Genomic DNA, 26,297 nt, shown 5'->3' on the forward strand with positions numbered 1-26,297 from the left:
CCTATGTTGGTAAGTGATTTCATTTTGCGAAATTTCAGTTATAATGACTATTCTGTATACGCTACTTTTCTATGATGTACGCACAAGTTCGAATTGAATGAGCAAAATTAACCTCAAATCGATAGGCAAAACTAGTCAGAACAACACATCGATTGTATAATTAAAATGGAGCAAATCCGCAGTTTTTCGTCATTTTATTTATCATTTGGTAAGTATTTCAAAAATTGAATGAAGTGAGATGTTCCAGTTCAGTTGTTGCAGCTAGGGTACGCCTATCATGCCTGGTTCTCGTTTAGTTAAATAAGGACTTTTGCATGAATGTCGCAGGAAGGGCCCGAATATAATGACACTATAGTGGTCGGTTGAAAACAAAACTTTCCGACAAAAGAGATGATTTCAGTTTTCCAATTGTGAACTTTCCATTTCTAAGTAGCAACATTCCAGCAGCACCTGCATACGGGGTATATATCTCCCAATTGATACGATATTCCCGTGCTTGCATTTCCTATCATGATTTTCTTGATAGAGGGTTGCTGCTCACAAGGAAGCTATTAAACCAAGAGTTCCAAATGGTGAAGTTGAAATCATCCCTTCGTAAATTTTACGGACGCCATCACGAGTTGGTTGACCGTTATTGAATAACCATATCACAAATGATATCGGATATGTTCCTTACGTCGTAACTACAATCCCCTTCCCTTTCCTGAATGTGACCTACCGAATTATACTATTTACCGGATTTGTTATCACATAAGCAACACGACGGGTGCCGCATGTGGAGCAGGATCTGCTTACCCTTCCGGAGCACATGAGATCACCCCTAGTTTTTTAGTGGGGTTCGTGTTGTTTATTCTTTAGTTTTCTATGTTGTGTCGTGTGTGCTGTTGTTTGTTTGTCTTTTTCATTTTTAGCCATGGCGTTGTCAGTTTGTTTTAGATTTATGAGTTTGACTGTCCCTTTGGTATATTTCGTCCCTCTTTTTTTTTATCCGCACTGCATGAGTATAAGTTTGATTGACTACAGTGTGTTGTATATTTCTTGTTGCAGGTTACGTCTCGTGTCTTTTATGCAATGTTGCATTACACAGACCTACAACATCAACATCAGTTTATTATACGGATGCTAAGAACATTGATGGCAATGCATGTAATGCGGTTGATGGAAGGATATCGACCAATTTCTGGCGGGGATCATGTTGATGATGACCATTACCCTTGTATGACTGTTGACCTTGGAGATATATACGACATTCAACATGTTGATTTTGCTTTAAGAGAAGACACATTGCGGTATGAATATTACAGTGAGTCTTTTAACGATTGCAAATCTGGTAAATTTAAACCTAGCCATGGAGATATACACGAACTCACCACCTTAATTTCGGTTGACTCTTTAACGTGTCGTTTGCAATAAAATCGCATAAAGCTTCTGTTTCAAAAGCTCTCGTGTAATGTTTCCTTTTCTGAATCGAGAAAATATGTCAAAAATGAATGAATCTCCAGTAACAAAACTAAAACCACCAGCAGTAATTTGAATTTTGGAACAAAGAAAAATGTATCCCCCGTTTGTAGGAAGAACGCAAATGTTCATACATAATTATGTTACAGTATTTGGTATGGTGAATTCTTCTGTCGTTACACAATTCAACAGTTGTCAAGTTTGTTTCCTTTGGCCCTGCATATTCTAGCATTTTTTCTGCACAATATTATCCAAACGTATTTGTTAAAGAGTTCACTTTTGACGGAATTGCAGAGTTTGTGTGTTATTTGAACGTACTTCGTCACCACATCATGTACAAAGTACATGTTTAAATCATTAGATAGATTGCAACAACCAAACAGTTAATGTTTTCTTTTTAAATGTACAACCGTTTTCGGTGTGATTTGAATATAAATAATAGTTAACATTGTTACATTGAAGCTTGATTGAATAATTATCGATTAATTCAAAATAATATGTTTTTTTCATAGAAAAGCTGAGCAATTTCAAAATATACGTAAGAAATGAAACAAGCAGCCACTCAAACGTGTGTGGTTTTTATAGTGATGTTCCTACTAGTGATGATATCGGGAAGGGAATAATTGTGAACTGCTCATCATTAGCAAGATATGTTAGGGTAAAGAAAATGTCTGAGGACCTTCAATTCTGTGAAATGAAGGTAAAAGGTAAGTGCTATCTTTATAAAATAATTCATAAGATATCAGGCCAAGGATCATGTCTATACATTTTTTTACGATCAAGGGACAGTAACTGCACCTAATGTCGTAGATTTCTTAATATTTTGAATACAATGATTATATGTTGAATTATACCTGAAAATTTAAAGCAAAAAATTCTTTTATCTATTTTTCTACGGAAGCGTATAAGCACCACTTTTGAACATTTCTTCCTAATTTTGCTTTAAAACGCAAACCTACAAAGTTGTAATGCTATACATTTGCGAGTAAAACAAACTTTCGCACAGTAACGCAAATTTAACCTTAAAGAAGTAACAAAAATTTTATTAAAGTAACAGAAACCTTCATGTTCACCGAGTCAACCCTAAATCTCATATTTTATTTATAACATATCGTCTATTCAAATTACAAAAAGTTTTAACAAAAAATTACAATGCACGGATTCGTCATGATGTATCAAAATTTTGGGATAGACGCCATCTAAATCCAATTAACCATCAAGACACACAAGCCGTGCAATCGTTTTCTATGAATTGCCACAGCTGTCTTATGTGGAACTCAGATATTACTTCGCTCTCACCCCATATGGAATTTACTGACCCCATATATACCGTATTAGGTCACTAGCACACTATGTAACTAGTTTTACCTTACCTCCTATACATTTCTAGGAATGTCATTGGTTAAAAGCGTCCGCTTGAAGACCGGGTATATTTGATATAAGTTAACATCTGTAATAAAGCCAACAGCACACTAGGTTTTCTTCGAAGGAATCTTAACATCAGTTCCACCACAGTAAAGGAACAGGCATATAAATCTTTAGTCAGACCATCGCTAGAATATGCCTGTTCAGTTTGGGACCCTTACTTTACTGAGGATATTAACAAGATAGAAAAAGTACAAAGAAGGGCTGCTAGATATGTCACTAACCGACACAGAAACACCTCAAGCGTTAGTGACATGCTAGATCATTTAAAATGGAGAGACCTGGCACACAGAAGAACCGATGCACGCCTGGTCATGTTCTATAAAATTTCATATCACCTCATTGCTATCACAAAAACAGACTGATTAATCCAACCGGTCAGACAGTCCAGGAACATGCACACACTCTCATACCAAATTCCATCCTGCCGAACACAAATAAGACAACAATCATTTTTCCCACGCACAATTAAAATCTGGAACAGCCTTCCCCCCGAGTATTGTGATGAGCGACTCTATAGAGTCGTTCAAAGTAGCCGTCTCAAACTACACCTACAGCCCGTAAATTCATCATGTGTAAATAGTTTTATCTTAATATTTAAAAATAATAAATTAAAAATATGCACTACCACTAAGTAAAATTTTTTGTTTCGTTTTTTGTTTACTATCACAAATTTGTTATATTTCACTGTATATATATCTTCACAAAGCAATGCGCAGTACAAGTGACGTAAACTTCAATGTGTTGAAGGCGGTCATTATATAATAGAAGTAGAGAAGTAGAAGGAGGGAGGCGGGGCTTATTCCATACACTGTTAGTAGTGGAGCTACGTCCCTTTATATTCCATATTAGGTAGTAGGTCGTTTGTGTAATGCGCTTTGGATGAGTACCGCTATCCATTAAGTTAAGTTCAAATTAAAGTTCAATTTGTTATTCATAGTTATTTGATATGATAAAGGGGAACGACAGACAAAATTAAGAAAAAAGTACTAAAACATTTTCAGTAATTCTGACATAAGGAGGACATCCCCAAACCATTTGGTTCTGCCGTTTTTTCCTTAGTTCCCAAATGGAAGCTGTAAATTTATAAATAAATTAAAGATTCTTATTAACCCTGTGTTTCGCCTGATAATTTCGCTGTCAGTGTAAAAGCGTAATGTTGACTGACTGTACATTAACCGATACACATAACGGGAGAAAAAAATGTTTTTCTGCATATGCTTTTATCTTGATCTTAAAGAATAACTCATATACAAGTTTTATAACAATTCATTGAGGTTTACAAATTTATCATGTCAAAACAGTTTAAGTTGGTAATATTTTATATTTAAAACAACCTTATATAGAAATAAAGAAATGTGGTATGATTGCCAATGAGACAACTCTCAACCACATATCAAGTTTCGAGTTGAACTTCGAGTTTGAGTCACATTTAAAGATGGAGTTCCGAATAAAAAATATTTACAATTCGACTACAACTTTGAATTTGAGTCACCTTTTGACGTAGAGTTCGAAGTAAACCCTGATTTGAGTCTCATTTAGATTACGATTAAGAGTTGAAATTCGAGTTATTTAATATGAGTTCTATTTTTTTTTTTATCGCGGATCAAGGGCTTCTGCTCGAGCTTCCTAAAAGAGGGTTCAGGGGAAGGTATGCGTACAAAAGATAAACAAATTTACAGCATACAGAACACAACATAGAAATTGAAATAAACTTAGATGTGGTATGATTTCCAATGTGAAAAATATCAACCATAGTTAAGAGGCAGTTGATGCAAGCAATCATAGGCAACCGCACAGCCTTCAACACACCTTATAGTCGGCCACATAAGATCACCACGTGAAAATGTGAAGCAATTCAAACGAGAAAACTAACTGTCTAATTTATAGCTAAACAATCTACGAAAAACAAATATGACACACATGAAACAACGACAACCATTGAACTACAGGCTCCTGACTTGGGCAGGCATATAAAGAAAGTGCACGCGGCGGAGTTAAACATGTATGTAAGCGCTAAACCATAACCTAACCTAGTGTATAATAGCACAGCATAAGAAGAAAATGTAAAGACAGTTTTGATTGGCTCAACTCAATAGATCAGTATAACTGGGTAACATAAATCCATCAGTGTGATCTCGGCTCATCTTGTGGCACCCGTCGTTTTATTCGTGAATGTACAAACCCAGTGATTTGGTATTATGTGGAAGTTTACATTCGAGGAAAAGATGACGGGATTGTGGTTACGACAACTGGAACCTATCCGTCGTCAATTGTGAACCAGATATTTCAAAAAGTTTTTTTTTCAATTAGTGCGTGGTATATCAGAAACTGCAATTAATAAAAATAAAAGTTTGATATTCATATGTTCAAATGAAAATACATGCTAAAGAATAACCCGGAAAATTCTTATTTTATAGAATTGATGTTTTGTCGCTTTCCGTTTGACTTTAGTGCGAGTTGATTTAAGTGTCTCATTTGTTGAGAATACAGTACAAGTCTTTTGATTTGTGTCGTACCTGCGACATTAATGTAGCGACAGTGAGATACAACAAACCTATATGTCGTCGTCGGTAGTATCGTCGGCGTCTTCATCATTTAGATCGTTAGTTTTCTAGTTTGAATTGATTTCATATTTGTTTTTTTCGAGACCTTTGTAAGCTTACTATGTTGTATAAGTTTTGCTCATTCTTAAAGACAATACAGTCACACATATATATTAACTTCTACGTCATTCGGTATGTGGTTTAGAGTTATCTCATTGGCAATCATAAAACATTTTTTTTATTTCTATATAATGGGGTTTTTTTTGCATTGAATATTACCGATATAAACTAGTTTGACATGATAAATTTGTAAACCTCCATAAATTGTTATAAAACTTAGAGTTATTCTTTAAGACCAAGATAAAGCAGTGTTCCTTGGAATCATTTACGAACTTATTATACTACTGCTTCCATTTGAGAACTAAGGACAAACCTGCAAGTGGTTTTGGGATATCCCCCTTATGTCAGAATTACTGTAAATGTTTTAGTACTTTTTTCTTAATTTTGTCTGTCGTTCCCCTTTTTCGTATCAAATAATTATGAACAACAACTTGAACTTTAATTTGAAATTTAACTTAATGGATAGCGGTACTCATTCAAAGCGCATTACACAAACGACATATGGAAATCGAACATGTTTTTTCCAAAAAGGTTACGTGGTTTTACCTCGTAGTAGAAATGAGATAACCACATCAAAGAATGACACGACCACATCAAATAATGAAACAAACACATCATGTAGTTTAAAATCGTCAAATTTTGAAACATCATTACGTAATGTTAAAGTCATATAAAGAATTGACAAATCATCATTACGAAATAACAAAACCACATCATGTAATGAAATAACTACATTACGTTATGTCATATACACATCAAGTAATGTTAAAACCACATTACCTAATGACATAACCACATTAAATAATGGTGAAACAATATCGAGTAATGACAGAACCATATTAAGTAAAGAAATAACTATATCAAGTCAATACGAAACCATATCATGTCATATCGAAATATCATTATGTAATGACTATTCCATATTGAGTTATATCAAAACATCATTAAGTAATGTTAAAACCATATCATGTAAAGACAGACTATCATCAAGTAATAATAGAACAACAGAACGTAATATCAGAGTTCCACATAAGACAGCTGTGGCGTTCCATAGTTTACCGACTATTTTTATATATATGTCTGATTACATATCATAGATTAAAAACATGTAAGTCATCGTTTTACCTGTACTTAATTTGTTATTTTGCGGACAGCATCAATGAAAGGGTTCTACCCTGTACCTGTCTTGTTGAAATTTTAATGTTGAAATTTCTGTTTGGTAACTAACATGAATAAGCCCATGTGTTGTTTATCCCCGTTAAAAGTTACATTGAAGTTCGACATAATACGGATTGAAATGTATTAATTATTGACTTGCAAACCAATAATGAGTTATCGTTGATTTTGTGATTTTTTCTTTTCAAATTTGATAAATACTGAGTTCAAATATTGAAACATCATTTAATAACTTCGCCGTTATAAAAGATTGAAACACATAAAACAACAGATATTTTTTCGTCACCTTCGTAGCTAATGTCTCTTTTATTAAATGTAATGACACAATGTGATCTCAGACTTTAGATGACGTTGTTCATTTTATACAACACCTTCAACTTTCTTTAAATATATTTTGGAGTCAGATATTTTTACAAATACTTGAAATAAAATGTTCTCCATTGCAGCAAATATTCCAAGTGCATCTAGTTGTCCAAAACCACCACAGTCATGGTATTGTAGTGATCTTTGTTATGACGTAAATGGTAGTAATACATGTCCTCAGAGGATTTCAGTAGAATCAACGACAAACAAGCCATCGCTGGAACCAACGACCATTATGATTTCTTCTGAATCAACACCAGATGACATTTCTCCAGAATCAACAGGTTATGACGTTTCTCAAGAACGCGTGATAACTGGGGTATCAGATGTTACAAGTGAGGTTAATGCAGTAACAACTGAGGTATCAGTGGTATCAACTACACAAGAGATGTACCCGGATGTAACAACAACAAAAACATCGACAGGCGATATCACGATGGATGAAACATTTACCGAAAGTATTTTAAACTCACAAGAATCAAATACACAATGTGTTTGTCCTTGTTCTTCAGAAAAAAACGAATCAGACCTAATAAATTATGTTAACATGTTAATCGGACAAATTAAGATAAATGGTGAAGAAACTGTCATTGCAAAGAGTCGAAGAACAAGTGCACCAGATAATCGGGGATCAGCGAAGGCTATTGGATGTGTGGGTATAATTGCCGTCGTCGTTCCAGTTTTGTTTTTCGTTGTATTTGACGTGGTGACCTTTATAAAGTTCAATTCAACTATTGACAGAAATTTGATATGCAGAAAAAACTTTGTTAAAACATTATAATATTTTATACAAACATTGTACATGTTAGTTGTTTCTGTATAAACATTGCAATATATGAACTAGAATTATTCTGCAAACACGAAAAGTGTGGATATTAACGCAAATTTGTGCAATCTTCAGTTCAGAGGGTTTTTCTGCTTGTGTTTGTTTGTTTTTGTTTTTGATTCTGTTATTGTTTTTGGTTTATTTCAAAATATTATTCATCATTACAGATCAAGGTATGATGACGTCTTTGTCTTTTTATAATGTATCTATAAAATAAAAACTATGGAGCGTAGCGTATGACTTCTATCAAATATAAAAAAGAAGGTGTGGTATGATTAACAATAAGACAACTCTCCACAAGAGACCAAAATGACACAGAAATTAACAACTATAAGGTTACCGTACGGACTTCAACAATGAGCAAAGCCCATGCCACATAGTCAGCTATAAAAGGCCCCGAAATGACAATGTAAAACAATTCATACGAGAAAATTAACGGCCTTATTTATGTACAAAACTATAGAGAACACGGACAAATTTCCGTCATCAAATTCAGAACATTCAATACATATTGCGTTTATTCAATGCATACAGGGTTAATCGTGTCGGCGTTCCTTAAAAACATATCGCACTCATTCATTAAACCTGGTATTATAACTTTTCACTTGTATGACAGTCGCATAAAATTTTATTATATTGACAACAATGTGTGAACTAAACCACAAACAGTCTTAACAATACTAGGTAAACATGTCTAAATTAGAGGTACAGCAGTCTTAATCACTATAAAAACAAACACATGAACGAAAAGCATAAGCAAAAATGAACGAAAAGCATAAGCAAAAATGAAAGACAACAATACAAAAAATTAAAGACAACAATACAAAAAATGACAGCACAATATCATAAGGGAGGGAACCCGAGCCACGTCTAAAAGTTATTACCAAAAATGGTCTGAACAGTAAAGGTTGATAATTTATTAAGACAGAAAAAGAACACTATTACAAGTAATTAAGGTGATACAGAACGTCAGTACTTAGAATCTATACTTCAAGACCATCATGTATTATTTGTGAAGTTGATATGGAATATTTTTCAATAAAATCTTGATATCATCCGATGATTTTTTTTTTTAGAAAAAGGACGAGACATTCTTAGACATTGGCGGCCTTAGGCCGTTTTCTGCCCTTTGGTCGTGTGGTTATTTCTTCGACACATTCCCCATTTCAAATCTTGACTAAATGACGAGAGTTTACAGGCTAAAACGTTCTTTCTTCAAATTTCTTGCAATATACTTCACCAATGAATTATGAAATATGAATATGTTTAAGATCCCCTACTAACGAATGTTGAGCTACAGCAATATTATCAAAAACCAACTATATACGGATTCTAATAAAATACCTCTATGGGTAATTATTCCAAAAGCATCACAATCTATATCATTTTCTTTACAAATCATACATTGAAATGATGAAAATTTATAAAAGATTCACACGGAAATCACTAATCTTTTAAAACATAGTCTTCAAGTGTTGCATAACATGCAAATATAACTATCATGAATAAATAATTATCATAAAGGCTAACAGAGTTTAAGTTTGATTGATAGAATCAGATTGTTTAAATACAAGATACAGGATTAGATGAAATTTTACATTGGGTTTAACTCAATATAGGATTTCTAAATAATTACCACAGTGTTCAGACCAATTCTAAAGCAATAATCAAAGAAATGTTTATTAACGGAAATAAAAGTTTTCGAGAATAGAAATAAACATTCTAGCAATTAACTTTCTAAAATTGATCCTTACCTTAACGATTTTTGTTCGCGTTGCAATTTCTTTAGTTTTTGTGTAAAGTTATATGGCCCTGTTGTTTGCGTTATCATATTATATGTCTTGTATACTATTTCACTGTCACTGTTTCCGGTGTAAATGAGATATTGAACCAAATATTTATTTATGTTAAAATAACAAAACATCTTGATTTTAAAAATAGTCTGTATTGCATTAAATAGCTCATACTAGCTTATCTGATTTTTTTTAATTTGAAAACCTATGTTTGCGTATGGAAAAAAAACATTAGAACAATTTCTATATGAATTAGACCTACTTTGCATGTTTACTCAAATCATAGATGTTTTTTATGAAAGGAAGACGTGAGCTTGATATTTGATATTTTGATAATAAGTCTGAAAATCAGTCTAATGTATAATAACAGTTCTATTTTTTTTTAAAGAGACTGTGTTATTGCATGTTTGTAGTCACGACAGCTGCTTGTGTAACTATTTCATATGCATGTGAGTGGTTTTATTTTGTCTCTCTCAGCTCGAAAGACAATTCGACGATTCCCTTTACTTTTTAAGACAATAGACAATAGACAATAACATTTGTTCATTCTTATCTTATCATCATATTAACCTATGTTAACATATATGCGGATCCAGGGGGCCTGGGGGATCCGCCAATCTACCCTTCCATTGGAAATATTTGGTTGATTTTATAGAAAACAATGAAGCATGCCTGTATCCGGTCCCCTTCTTATGGCAGTCAGTGCCCCCCCCCCCTTTTTTTCTCTTTTTTTTTATAAAAAGTTCTGGATCCTTCACTGGTTTATATATATATTGACTTAGACTAAAAATAGACTACAACATTTTATTTGTTTTAATCTCAAATAACAATGCTTCTGAACACCATACGATTGGTTATTTTCCGCAACAAAACAGCCTTATGAGAGATTTATTTCTTCTTTTCTTTTTTATATTATGAGATCACCATGGTTTTTGTGGAGTTCATATTGATCAGTATGTTTTCTGTGTAGTGTTTTGTGAACCTTTTGTTTTCTGTTTTTTTGCGATGTCATTGTAAGATTATTTTCTACTTCTTAATTTAAATTTCCATTTGGAATCTTTCGCCTCTCTTGAAAAATCTGTATTTCCATTCAAATCTGTTATACAGGAACATTATTTTGATCAAAATTAAAAATTAGAAGGAAAAGAATCAACATCAGTAAAAGACTACGTGGATCAAGTGCAAAACATCGATGGGTATTATAAAAAACAGTACATCACCTGCATGAATTTAAGATAAAACAAAATAAAGCTGTAGAACAACAGCTAGAATGAACATAACAAAAACGAACAACAACGTTAACTCAAGTGTTATACCACGAATGTGATCTACCGAATTAGAATGGTTTAATTTTATAAATTGTTATTTGGATGACGAGTTGTCTCATTGGCACTCCCACCACATCTTCCTATATCTATTTATCGTGTTTTTAATAACATTAGCAACACGACGGGTGCCCCATGTGGAGCAGGATCTGCTTACCCTTCCGGAGAACCTGATATCAACCACAGTTTTTGGCGGGGTTCGTATTGCTTAGTCTTTAGTTTTCTATGCTGCGTCTTGTGTATTATTATTTGTCTGTTTATCTTTTCATTTTTTAGCCATGGCGTTGTCAGTTCATTTTCACTTATAAGTTTGACTGTCCCTCTGGTATATTTCGTCCCTCTTTATTAAACAAAACAAAACAAAGAATTGTACATAATAAAATGAAACAACTCCAGAGCTTGTCGTTGTTTTACTTTTGTCGTTGTTTTACTTTTCTTTGGGTTAGTATAGAATGTATTTAAGTCTTAGTGAGAGGGAAATACTAGTATCGTGTGAAATTGAATAAGCACGAAAAGGGACGAAAAGGGACCTTGGACCCCCCGCCAGATAGATTACAATATTCAGCGGTAATAATTTTCGAACTCACTAAAAATAGTATATGACTTCGCTTTACCTATAACGAGAAACTAGTAAGGGCATTAAAAAGTACCATCAATTTTATTTGAATAAACGATGTTTTAAATTGTCGGAATATGATAAAAATAGCATTTTAAAGAAATGTTAAAATCATTAGGTTTTTTTATAATCGTCAATTTCACATCAAATATAAATAAAAGCAACAGTAGAATACCGCTGTTCAAAAGCCATAAATGTGGGTTAGAATCGCAAACCGAAGGAAACTATAAGAGGAAAACAGAAAAACTGATGTAATACCAAAACAAACGCAAAAATAAATAGAAATTAACTTTTTGATAACAACTACCATAAAATGACGATGAGTTTGCCTGGACATGTTCAAATAAATTTTAACGGTAAGCATACATGTAAATGCTTCCCTTCGTGTAAAGAAATAAACATCAGTAACAACTTAATTTTTAAAAGTAATGCTCAACTCAAAGATATTTTCATTAATATTTTGGGTTCGCTTTTCGATATCTTTAGGTTCTGTGTATAGTTATCTGTCCCTCCTGTCTGTCTTATTGAATATTTTCTGCTTTTGACTAACAGTTTATCACAAAGCATTTTCAACTTTACTGTCAGTGTTTCCGGTGTAAATTGGATATTGAACAAAAAAAAATTGATGTTATAAGTAATAACAAAATATATTGTATTTTCATATGTAGTCCGCATTGCATTAAACAGCCAATACAGCTCATCTGATTTCTTTATTTGAATACCTACTTTCGCACACAGAATAAAACATCAGAACAATTTCCATATAAAATGGACCGAATTTAAGTGTTTACTCAAAACATCAATGTTTATTTTTAAAGGAAGACGTACGAGCTTGATATTTGATAAACTTGATTTATAGGTGAATAAATGGGGTTTTTTTTAAATAACAGGTCTGGAAATCAGTAGAGTATATTAAAACAAAGTTGCCGTGCTATTGCATGGTTGTGGGCATGACATCTGCTTGTGTTACGATTTCATATGTTGGTAAGTGATTTCATTTTGTCTCTTTCTTAATGACAATACCGTTTACTTTTAATTGCAATTTACAATGGACGATAACAATATTCGTTTTTGTCTTGTCATTATACTGGCCTATGTTTATATATATTGAGTAAAAATAAGTATGGCAGATCACTAAATTCTATTTTATTATCTTAAAATAACCATACTTCTAAACATTATAAGGTGGTTCATTTTCTCATTCACACAGCCTAAAGAGAAATATATTTCTTATTTTTTTCATTTTGCTGTTGTATATACTATGAGATTGGTGGGATTCAGTTTACTCAGTCTTCAGTTTTCTATGTTATGTATTGTTTACATTTTTTTATTCTTCTTTTTATCTTTTTTTGCCATGGTGTTGTCAGTTTGTTGTTGTTTTATCTATTTGAAGAATAATTTGGTATTTTCATTCAAATGTTTTATACAGAAACATCATTCTGGTCAGCATTGGAAAATATGAAAAACAATCAACAACTGGAACAGTCTAATAATAGAACATCACCTGCATGAATTTGAAAATGAAATAACATGGGAGTACACTATCTGGAATGAAAAGAACAAGAACTTAAAAGCTATAGAAATTTGTATAATCACTCGATAATACACGGACGCGCTCGAAAAAGCCCGGACTGCTCTCGAAAAAATCCGAACACATAGAAATAAATTTAGTCTCAAAATGTCGTTTTCAATGCAATAACAAGAATTGTTTTCAAGTGTCTGTATATCTTAGAATATATATATAAGGATTCTTATTAATAGATATAGAAAGATGTGGTGTGAGTGCCAATGAGACAACTCTTCATCCAAATAACAATGAATAAAAGTAAACCATTATAGGTTAATGTACGGCCTTCAACACGGAGCCTGGGCTCACACCGAACAACAAGCTATAGAGGGCCCCAAAATTACTGGTGTAAAACCATTCAAACGGGAAAACCAATGGTCTAATCTATATATAAAAACGAGAAGCGGGAAACACGTATAAATTACATAGCCAAACGACAACTACTGTACATCAAATTCCTGACTTAGGACATTCAAAATTCATCAGATTTCTACTTGCAAAATGTCAGTTCACATATCAATATCTTTATATATGATATATGTTCATATCTGTAGGCATTGATATAGGGTAATGCTTTATATTAAGGATGTAACTTGATAAAAGTCATACCAATTATATCCCTAGAAATCTTTAGACATAACCAGTTCTTTATTTATGTATAATTGATGAATGAAATAAAGTCGTTTCAAATATATATTTTATTTGACATTTAATAAAACCTTTAAACGTTTGCTTTGTACTTCAGACCTTTTTTTTAAATTATAATATATTTTAGGAAGATGCAAATATATCATGTAGAAAGGAGACTTATTGTTCTGGCTTCCTTTTGTTGTTATCTCGTTAAAGGTAAGAAATAACAACAGCATTATGTTTCTATTAGTTGAATTCTTACTGCACAGAACAAATTCAACGGAACATTAATTGAAACCTTTCTTGGTTTTGTTTCTTAGAAATAATATTTATTGCAGGGACAGGATTTTTTTGTTGGGGGGGATATTTATGGAACAAGTTACGCTTCAGACGTATGTACAAAATACATGATTGACATACTTTTTTCAGAAATTAGAATTTAAAGGTGTTTTTTTCAATTTCTTCAAATTTGAAATGAGATTTTTTGCCTTTGAAATATTTTGCAGTTGAAGAGCTATATAACGTAGGCTAAAAAATAGCAACATCAGTCAAGATCAACTTTGCTTGAGGGAGTTGAAAAGCTTAGTTTCTTTATAATTTCAAAATTTGTTAACGGACACTTTTAGAAAGGTTTGTATAATCATAATTGTATCGTTGTACTGACTACTGAGCTGATCATGCCCTCAAGGTTGGATAGTCCAACACCATAGGTATCGACCCCGTGATTTAAAAAAATAAATAAAAACTACATGTCATTAATTGTTTGAGTCCCAATATTTTTTTCTCATTTATATTATTTCATAGACAAGACAAGAAAAATTTTATTTAATTCCCGCCTCTTCATTATATAAAACATAAAAAAATAATAAAAAAAACAACATCATAAAACAGAAAGAGCCACTCTAAAAAGATTTATGAGAGACTATATAAAATGTTTATACATTATTTACACTAAAATTAGCTATATAAAATACATTGTCTTTTCAATAATTCATATTTTTCATGTTGGGTCCTTTTACAAAATGTTTTATAGCCGTCTATATGGTATGGGGTTTTCTCATTGTTAAAGGCCGTATGGTTGCAAATAATTGCTTACATCCACTCTAATTTTGAACTACGTTAGATAGTGGTCTCATTGACAATCATATCACGAATCTTTATTTTTATTTTGATGTAGCTCTATGTTTATCAAGATTGATAGGAAAGTACAGGGAAAGTGGGATGATAATAACAAACAATTGCAGAATATTTTTTTTCATTTTTGATTATTTACAGCGTCGCTTTGTAATGGAATACCTGACACAATTGAATATGATGGGAAATGTTACGAATTCCAAAATACTGAGAAGTCGTATGCTTCTGCGCAAGAATTCTGTAATGGGAAAGGTGGAATCCTTCTTGAAATTATAAATGGTGGAATTGAAAACTTCGTATATGAAACGATTGGTACTTTAGGGTGGAGCTGGATCTCCATGTATATAGGTTTCACCAAAACCACTGGCATAAATCCATGGCTCAGGCAAAACGGTGTGTATAAAAATATGGGATATGCATTAGTTAAAAATTTTGAAAAGTTGTTTTGTTCTTTAAACATCTTAAATTATTTACAAGTTGTGTGAAGTCATGTCTGATTACTTTTAAACCTTCTCACTGCAGTATAATCCGGTAAATATAGAAAAAAAATATACTAGGAAAATATGCCAGCATTTTTTAACTCGTGCTCATTTGAAACGGTTTTACTTTTATAATTTTGTTTCGGTTTATTTTTCTATCGACATGTTCGGAAAGACCTTCAAATGATTGAAAATAGTTTTCCTTTTCTTAATTTCATAGTTATTATTCTAATGTATACCTTTATGGAAATGTTATCAATATTTTTTTTTTTTTCATTTTTACTTTTTCATAAGATCATGTAAGCAGCTTTACAACGGAGGAATTATAGAGAGCAATTTAATAGAACACGTACAAATCATACATTAATACATTTGTCTACAACATCAATATGGAAATATTCAAATTGAAAATTGAAAACAAACATGCGTATTTGTACTATAATAGGTAGATTATACCATTTTTTTATACATGTAGGTGAGGAAATTATTTATGAAAATTGGTTATCTGGTGAGACATATTGTTTCAAATGGTTGCAGCATCTCTGTACGGCAAACTGCGTCATTTATGATTTCTCCAAGAAAGGATGGAATGATAAAGAATGTGACGGAGAATATCATTATGCTTGTGAATACGGTAAGTCAGACTTTTATACACACAAAAAAAAAAAAAACCATAATTTTTATACTTTATAACGGCGCCCTAAAACAGCAGCATACTAATTTGTATGATTTTTTTTAGTTTGTGAGCTCCAATCTAAATTGTGTTATTACACACATATTTATATCACGGCACCATAAAACAGCAGAATAATTTATATGGATTTTTTAAGTTTGTGAGCTCCAACTTCAAATGAAAACACACATTAAATTTGAAGATATGGTAATTTAACAAAGTACATGTATGGCCAAAAATTAAAGTTTGGTTTGAATAATCGATAAGTTCTAAGCTTACGTTCAGATGTCAGAGCCACTTGATCAAATATTGGTAACGCGGTCATTTTGATTACCAACATATTGCTATCAACCAAAGGCAGATTTGGAGGGGTCCCAAGCCCTCCTCTTTTGTGCTTATACTTATGATATCATTTAGAACGGTAACTGATTTGACTGAATCGCTCATTGCATTAATTATTTTGTATATTTTGTTAATTTAAGGTATTTGCTTCAGCTTGATTTGAGATGTTCGCTTTTTGGAGATCATCTGATTGTTTTCGAAAAGACATTTTTTACATGACGGATAATTTTTCAAATATTTTGTTCTCTGTCTAAATTGCAAGATCAAAAGACACTTCAATGGGACACAAATGTCATATTCCTGGCAATCATGTCACATCATTTTCAATTACAGAAAAAAAGCACTGGACGATGAGACCGCATTACCACAAAAAAGGGAAAAATTACTTGATCAATTCTTGAAAATTCCATGTAAACTTTGTTTATACATGTGTAAATTTATTTATTGAATACACACGAACTCCAAAATGTTATGTGCGACAACTCATCACCCAAATCACAATTTGTGATAGTCTAACAATACAAGTCAACGGCAGGCCTTCAACACGGAGACTTGTCACACACCAAACGGCAACATATAAAGGCCCTAAAATGACTAATGTATATAACCATACAAACAGGAAAAACAACGGCCTATTCTATAATAGAAAAAAAAACAATAAACGAGAAACAACTCAGGACAGATGCAAAAAAAGGCACCATTTTAAACGTTTTAATAAGCGTCAACCTCCACAATAAACTGAACCAATGGTGTTACATCACAACACACAAAGACACACTATAGAAAAACGATTGAAATGTCTAACCTGAATCAAAGAACATACTATAAATATACATAGTTTCTCCCCTTTAACTACATTTTGAAAACAATTGCACCATAGCTTTGCCTCTAAGACCTTTAATCGGCTACCAGCACGGGAAAGGCAATAGATCACACAGATCATACTCTACTGTACATGATTGCAAACTCCATTGCATAATAATGGCAATCTGCAAAGCAGAAAACAGTTTGCTGCACATGTTTGACACATCAATTGTTATACATATTATAATGGCAATTGGGAAGACAGATTTAATTTAATTGGCCGAATTATGGAATAGATAGCCAGTAATATGGTGTTGAGTTAATCAAAGCACAAGACGAATCTATATTCTTTACAGCTGATTAAACTTTTCATTTAAAGCTTACGTTCATTTGAATCTCAAGGAAAAAAACAAAATACCATAGATAATGTATATAAAAAACAATAATTTTTCGCGCAAAATGTATAAGCCTAAGCTGGTTCTCGGCTGACTACTACACTTTGTTCATAGACAGCCTGATCTATAGTAGAATTTGATTAGTCTTCCAATCAAATTACGTGTATTATACCGCACTTCACATTGTCAATTTTATCGTAAATCACAATGAATATTCTTTTTTCCTTCCAACAATTGTATGGAACTATTTTTTAAAGTTAAAAGGTATTGTCGAAACCATATCCTTCAATTCAAAAGTTTCCATTTTGTATGTTGTCACGTTGATGTGCCAAAATAATTCATGAAGTTTAGCGGAATTTTATTTATGTCAAATAGTTATCAAAGGTATCAGGATTATATTTTAGTAAGCCAGACGCGCGTTTCGTCTACATAAGACTCATCAGTGACGCTCATATCAAGAGATTTTGAAGAGTTGAAGAGCATTGAGGATCAGAGATTCCAAAAAATTGTGCTAAATACGAATAAGGTAATCTATGCCTGGGATAAGACAATTCTTAGTTTTTCGAAATATTTAAAGTTTTGTAAACAGATTGATACCGTTTTTGATATTTTTCCCTTTTTGCAATGAAATAAATTATTTAAATTAAGAATAGGAAATTATTTTACGAAATAATTAATGCTTTTCTTTGCACCAGGAAACAAATTGTTCTGTTTGTTTACATGTTCTGATATTTTATGTTGCTATGATACAAAGTATCGTTTAATCTCGTTTAAACCTCAGGGCAGAATTTTGCCCTACATCGGCTACAAAAAATGTACAAAAATTGCGCCGTACCAGTTATTTGAGTGAAGCGAATACAAGCGGATTCAAATTTAGATTAAGCCTTGAACAGGTGAGAAACCCGCGTAAAAACAAATTCATGCTGTGTTTCGCCCGACACTAAAGGTAAATGGTGGTCCATTCAAGCGAAACGTTAAAAATATATTTATAGGTTGCAATATTAGTTTCTTACAAATGATAAATAATTTATTTGTTTCAATAGAAATCCCCAAACAACAGGACTATGTAAGTAGTAAACCTGCAACCATAAAGCCAGTAACAGCGATAACTGTCTCTGATGCAATGAAAAGGCGCTCCTGTGATTGTGAAGAATGCACGTCTGATATAGTGCGCTCTTTACAAAACAAAGATGATATAGCAGGGAAAATTAACAGTTTAACATCAATTTTAAAGCTAGATAGAACGACATTATCTAAGTACAAAAATACGAAAGTTAGTTTAGGAGACAAGAGGCTGTCGGCGAAAGTGTTAGGTTATACAGGAGGAGGAATTATCGTTACTTCTATTCTCATCATTGTTGTCCTGGATCTGTATAAACTATTATGTTACATAACAACAGCGTACAAAAGAAAACTCTAGAAAAGAAGAAAATCAAAATTGTCTATACAAGACAACCAGTCGAGCTGATTATGGAGACAAATGTAGATTTGCGAACAAATATAAACAGTTAGCTTCATGCGGATTCGAAAAGTTTTTAATTGTAATAAACATGTTTTTTTTCTATTATTCGATTTCTTTTTAATATCTTTTTTCTTTCCCTGTGTGCCCTTCAGAAAAATAAAAAGGATGATAACAACGTGACCCAAAAGAAAAACGACATAAAAACAAAAAAAAAGTCTACAGAATACTTTATAACAAAACAAAAGTAAACAACTGGGGTGATCTTACTAGGCTCTTCGTTAGGGAAAACAGATAGTTGTCGACTAGTGGCAACAGTTGTATTTTCACTGATGGCAAAAAATGTAGTATCACAAAAAGACTGAACTCCGAGTAACATTCAAAAAGGAAAGTCTCAATCAAGAATCAAATGGCAAAATCAAGAGACCAAACACATCAAACGAACGGATGACAAGTCTCATATTCTTGATTTGGTTCAGGCATTTTTTATGTAGAAAATGATAGATTGAACCTGGTTTTATAGCTAGCTAAAGCTCTCACTTGAAATCAATCGGTGATAGTAAGTTTCATACGGTGATATCATTTCGAGTATAAGACGTTGTTCTGGTCAAGTGGAACCTCAATTGGAACATGTAATCTGTACCACAGTTAATTGATAATGGTCGCACAGGATTCATACATCTTTTGTATTTTACATATCTCTCAACAGCAATGAACTATAATCAACGAAGCCAATAAAAAGGCTATAATTTAAACATGCAAAATACGACAAACATTTCTTACCTATTTTACTATTTATTAAGTTTTTATTTAATATATCTTTTTTTGATGAACTTTTAATGCTTAGTACTTACATGAACGTTTAATTGTGTAAATGTTATACAATGGCAGAATATGGTTATGCAAAGAATGATTTTCTCTTTCCAATACATAGATTCTTGATGTTACAATAAGGGTTTCCTGTTAACACTAGCTATATACATTTTGGGTCTACTGGAAACTTCGTAAAATATCCAGGACGCAACAAATGTATAAATATTTTATTTACTAGTACTAGTTCCATACCGCAGCTGGCGTAGTGCTGGTTCCCGAAGAGATCATTATAAATCTGCCAGTGTTTGGTCGGTGACATTTCTTTTGTTTGGTCCCTTTTTTGTCATCTTGTTCTTTCATTACGTATATATGCTCAATGGTAAATTGGTAAATAAGGTAAAACCAACGACTTTATTCATGCTAATTCATAAATGAAAAACAAAAAATAAAAGACAACAACCAACCCCCGCTCACTTTGGGTATCAATATATATACACAGAATGAGGCGGGGATAAACACGTTTGCGAGCGTTCACCTTACTCTTACTTGGAATAGTTGTGTAACTGTACAACTCAAAAACAAACGGTTAGTATTAGTATGAAAGAACTTTACTCCTCAAAGCTGAACGAAGCACAAAAAGAAACTAACCTAAATACAAAAATTCAAATGACACCTGGTACTCGCAGCTACTGAAATATAGTTCAAAATCAATAACAGCAAATATGGCATACCTTATTTTCATAGACTGAAATATCAATCATTTTTATTACTCACTTTCATGCTACTAAAACAATTCTTGGTGTGCCTCGATCGCCGGGAACTTAAGTATTCAAACTACTGTATCACTAGCGTGTCAACATCGAGGTTATGAGTTCGAATCGTTCGACTCGAATCTTTATTGACTAAAATGTTGATGAATCTACCCCGGCACTGCAACTTTCGCCACCAATTTATCTGACTACCAAGAAATAGTACAATAGTGCTGAATCATGATGACGTGGCACTTTTTTTCAAACTTTTATGAATCATGATCATCCTCTTTACCAAATAGAAGGTGGACTATTTTTAGAATATTCCCACTTCACCTACCGAGTCATGTATTCAAACACAAAAATATCTCATCATACACCACACCAGCTCATCCATTCAGAGAGTCTAGTGTGAACTATGGTACTGTTATCAAAAAAATTGTGATTGTGTTTTAATCAAAAGGTCCTCCGTGAAATCATTAATTGAATATGATAAACCAAAATTCACGTGAACATAATTTTATCTTGTATAACATATACGCAGAATTATTGTGCGAGGGTAAGTAAATGTTCCTGATTGATGCAAAATTTGACATAACGATAAACACCCGCTTGATCTATCTATAATTTAATTTTGAATGTAACGCGTCTTCTGATTGGCTGACGTTATTTTGTTTTCAGCCCATAGACATAATTTAGTCATGTGACGGTGACGTCATCAACGTTTTTTCATGGTTTTCTACGGTCTAAAATGGAATTTAAAATTAAATTATAAGAAATGACTGTAATAGTTTTTCTGTCTATGAAGAAATAACATAAAAATTTTGGTGCACACTGTTAAATAACCCGCTACGCGCGTTATTCAGTGTGCACCAAAATTTTTTATGTTATTTCTTCATAGACAGAAACAATATTACAGTCATTCCTTAAATAAAAGAGCTGATTTGATTCATTAGCACCCCCCCCCCCCCCCTATGCAATATTACTTGTTATTTCGACTGTTTAAATCAGGTTGTGTGTGAAGAAAATAATATATTGAAAAGGAGGAACTATGCACACGAAAATTGTCATCTAATTGCATTGGATGTCATTTAGTCATTTAAAAAGATTCTCGGCATTTTGCAAACCAAAAAGTTAACGCTTACTGTATTTAGCCATGTAAATTCACGTTTACAGTTTTCATGCGACCAGGCATTTAAAAATACTGAACTCCGAGTAAAATTCAAAAGGGAAAGTCCCTAATCAAATGGCAAAATCAAACGTTCAAACACATCAAACGAATGAATAACAACTGTCATATTCATGAATTGGTACAGGCATTGTCTTATGTAGAAAATGTTAAATTAAACCTGGTTTAATAGCTACCTAAACCTCTCACTTGTATGACAACTATGTCTGAACAAAACAAACAGCAAATATAGGTAAAAATGTCAGAAACAGGGGAACAGGGGTATAGCAGTCAACATTGTGTTATTATCTTAACCACTATAAGAACAAACTAATATATGAAAAACATTTACCACGGCACAATACCACAATGATGGGATCTATAAAAAGAGCATGCATATAACAACCAGAAAAGCTTATTATTTTTTGACATTTAAATTTCCGTTTTTCTGTTGTAAAAAATCTAAAATTCTTTAGTTGATTTATTGATTTTGTGTTTATTTAAAAACTCCAGTATCAAATATTTTTTGAATTTTTATCCATTGAAACTCAATTATTCCTAGCCCAATTTGTATTGTGTTTGGCCTTTTCAATTTTTGAATTCGAGCGTCACTGATGAGTCTTTTGTAGACGAAACGCGCGTCTGGCGTCAATACAAAATTTAATTCTGGTATCTACGATAAGTGCATTTACATTGTTTAACAGGAGCTCATAAGCCCAATCTTTTGAAAAGAGAATATCTTTATTCAAACTTGAAGGTGTCTAACAAAAATTAAGTGCATGCTACCCTATTCACATGAATAAAAATTTAAAAGAAAAAAGTTAGTTCTAACCAACGCGTTGAAAGTAAAACCAACGCGTTGAAAGTAAAAACCAACGCGTTGATAATAAAAACCAACGCGTTTAAAGTAAAAACCAACGCATTGAAAATTTTATACGGTATGTACATACCGCCAATGACACGAACGGCCACTCATTGCGGCATTGGTTGTAGGCATGAAAGCGGTTTGTTTTATTTTATCCTATGTTGGTAAGTGATTTCATTTTGCCAAATTTCAGTTATAATAACTATTCCGTATACGCTACTTTTCTATGATAGTTGACACAATTAAAATAACACGGAGATGCACGCAATAGTTCGAATTGAAAGAGCAAAATATAACCTCTAACCTCAAATCGATAAGCAAAACTAGTCAGAACAACACATCGAATTGTATAATTAAGATGGAACAAGTCCGTAGTATGTCGTTATTTTATTTATCATTTGGTAAGTATTTCAAGAAGAGAGATGTTCCAGTACAGTTGTTGCAGCTATAGTTCATGTCTAGTTCCCGTTTTTAGTTAAATGATCACTTGAACATTAATGTCTCAGGAAGGGCCAGAAACTAATGACATTATAGTGGTCAGGATCTGCGCTAAATGTGTATATTTTTTTTAATTTTTATGCAACAACAAATTGCACATTCTGCTGTTTACAATGTACTTCACTAGTCAAGCATGTGCATCAATTGATTTGAATGCAGAGTCATGTATATTTCATTTTGCAGGTAATGTCACGTGTCTTTTATGCAATGTTGCATTACACAGACCTACAACATCAACATCAGTTTATTATACGGATGCTAAGAACATTGATGGCAATGCTTGTAATGCGGTTGATGGAAGGATATCGACCAATTTCTGGCGGGGATCATGTATACGTTCTGTTGATGATGATCATTACCGTAGTATGACTGTTGACCTTGGAGATATATACGACATTCAACATGTTGATTTTTCTTTAAGAGAAGACAAATTGCAGTATGCATATTACAGTGAGTGTTGTAACGATTGAAAATCTGGTAAATTTAAACCGAACCATGTAGATATACCTGAACTCACCACTTTAATTTCGATTGACTCTTTAACGTGTCGTTCGCAATAAAATCACACTAAGCTTCTGTTTCGAAAGCTCTCGTGTAATGTTTCCTTTTCCAAATCGAGAAAATATGTCAAAATGAATGGATCTCCAGTAACAAACTGAAACCACCAGCAGTAATCTGAATTTTAGAACAAAGAAAAATGTATGTTTGTAGGAAGAACGCAAATGTTCATGCATAATTATGTTACAGTATTTGGTATGGTGAAGTCTTCTGTCGTTGTAAAATTCAACAGTTGTCAAGTTTGTTTCCTTTCGCCCTACACATTCTAGTATTTTTCTGCACAATATTATCCAAACGTATTTGTTAAATAGTTCACTTTTTACGGAATTGCAGAAATTGTGTGTTATTTGAACGTACTACATCACCACATCCTGCACAAACTACATGTTAAAATCATTAGATAGATTGCAAAAACCAAACGGTTAATGTTTTCTTTTTGAATGTACAACCGTTTTCGGTGTGATTTGAATATAAATAATAGTTTACATTGAAGAATAATTATCGATTAATTCAAAATAATATGTTTTTTTCATTGAAAAGCTGAGCAATTTCAAAATATACGTTAAAAATGAAACAAACAGCCACTCAAAAGTGTGTGGTTTTTAAAGTTATGTTCCTAATAGTGATGATATCGAAAAGGAAATAATTGTGAACTGCTCATCATTAGCAAGATATGTCAGGGTAAAGAAATTGTCTGCGGACCTTCAATTCTGTGAAATGAAGGTAATAGGTAAGTGCTATCTTTATAAAATTATTCATACGATATCAGGCCAAGGATCATGTCTGTACATTTTTTACGATCAAGGAACAGTAACTGGATTTAATGTCGCAGATTTCTTAATATTTTGAATACAATGATTTCATGTTGAGTTATACCTGATAATTTATAGAAAGTAAAAATTCTTTTAGCTGTTTTTCTACGGAAGCGTATAAGCACCACTTAATATTTTTTGAATATTTCTTCCTACTTTTCTTTGAAACGCAAATCTACAAGTTATAATGCTATAACTTGGCGATTAAAACAAACTTTCGCACAGTAACGTAAATTTAACCTAAGAGAAGTAACGAAAATCTTATAAAAGTAACATGCTCACCGAGTCAACCCTAAATCTCATATTTTATTTATAACACATCGTCTATTCAAATTACAAAAAGTTTTAACAAACAATTTACATATTTATAGCTGAAGGCTTGTCATTTTTTGAAAATACTTCAAAATGTAATTTATATCAATATATACATGATGGACATACTTTGCAAATTTATTTGAATCGACCATTAAACAGTTTCAATAGAATCAATTCACAGTTACTTAATGTAGAAACTTGAAGATACTTTAATATTTCCAGAAATGAGCGTGTTTGTAATATGTGTAATAAGAAAGTAATCGAAGACGAATATCATTTTATTTTAGAGTGTGATTAATTTGTAAATGTCAGAAGTAAATATATTAAGATATATTACCATAGAAACCCATCTACCTTCAAATTAGTTCAATTACTATCTGTTAGAAATATTAAAGAATTAAATAATCAGGGTAAATATCTGTATGAGGCAGAGAAAATTCGTAACACTTGATTGTTTGTTAAATGTACCTTTATTACCAATGTAAATTGTATGCCAAACTCCGCTATATATTAATGCTGTATATGTATATGTAAACTGTATAATTTGTGTATGTATTTAATCCTATTAGCTGTATATTTGCTTACGGATTAAAGAATTATTATTACAATGCATGGATTCGTCTTGATGTATCAACATTTTGGGCATATCAGGATAGACGCCATCTAAATCCAATTAACCATCAAGATAAATATACATACAAACACAAGCCGTGCAATCACTTAATGACTATTTTTATATGTCTGTCTGATTAGATGTCATAGATTACAAACATGTAAGTCATCGTTTTATCTGTACTTAATTTGTTATTTTAAGACAGAATCAATGAATGGGATTCAAATTCAGATTCAGATTCAATAGTTTATTAAAGTTTCACCACATACATACAAGTATAAACACAATATAATATCAAGTACACAATATAAAAATTTAGAATGCATGTTTCATTCTTATAAGAACTATAAGAGACTGTTATATACCATTATAAAACAACAGAATTAAAACATAGTTATGTTATTTACACAAACCATGAAAGTGCAATATCACCATGCACATTCAAGGATAAAACCTGATACATGTACATAATAAAAATAACAATGATTTTTAACAGTATAAGATACTATTTCGTCGCAATAAAATATTATGGCAGGTTTTGGCAACAGAACTACAAACCTTTTCATTTTTGAACAAAAATATAAAGGAGTAGGTCCGGTAAGGACCGATTTTGGCCTCAAATTTCAGATTCATCTGACGAAAGATTTTGAGCACTTTTTAAACATTTAAGTGTCTATTTCATTTGGTTCATTTAATTTATGTGAACGATTTGAACTAATTTAGTCATTAAAAACGACACGATTCAAGCTTAAATTTGAAAAATCTACCAAATATG

General features: G+C 32.3%; 1 protein-coding gene across 1 annotated transcript in view; it reads left to right on the forward strand.

Moving 5' to 3' along the window:
- The first annotated feature begins 1,149 nt into the window (after positions 1-1,149).
- Positions 1,150-26,297, forward strand: part of LOC139525038 (uncharacterized) — a 51,110-nt gene continuing 25,962 nt past the window's right edge. Inside the window, exons 1-6 of the mRNA XM_071320216.1 lie at positions 1,150-1,303; positions 1,971-2,165; positions 7,172-7,744; positions 15,121-15,291; positions 15,934-16,092; positions 18,716-18,945. Of these exons, the coding sequence (XP_071176317.1) occupies positions 1,150-1,303; positions 1,971-2,165; positions 7,172-7,744; positions 15,121-15,291; positions 15,934-16,092; positions 18,716-18,945 (1,482 nt within the window). The remainder of the gene's footprint in view (positions 1,304-1,970; positions 2,166-7,171; positions 7,745-15,120; positions 15,292-15,933; positions 16,093-18,715; positions 18,946-26,297) is intronic.

The sequence above is a fragment of the Mytilus edulis genome, chromosome 5, assembly GCF_963676685.1.
Source record: "Mytilus edulis chromosome 5, xbMytEdul2.2, whole genome shotgun sequence".
Taxonomy (NCBI): Eukaryota; Metazoa; Mollusca; class Bivalvia; order Mytilida; family Mytilidae; genus Mytilus; species Mytilus edulis.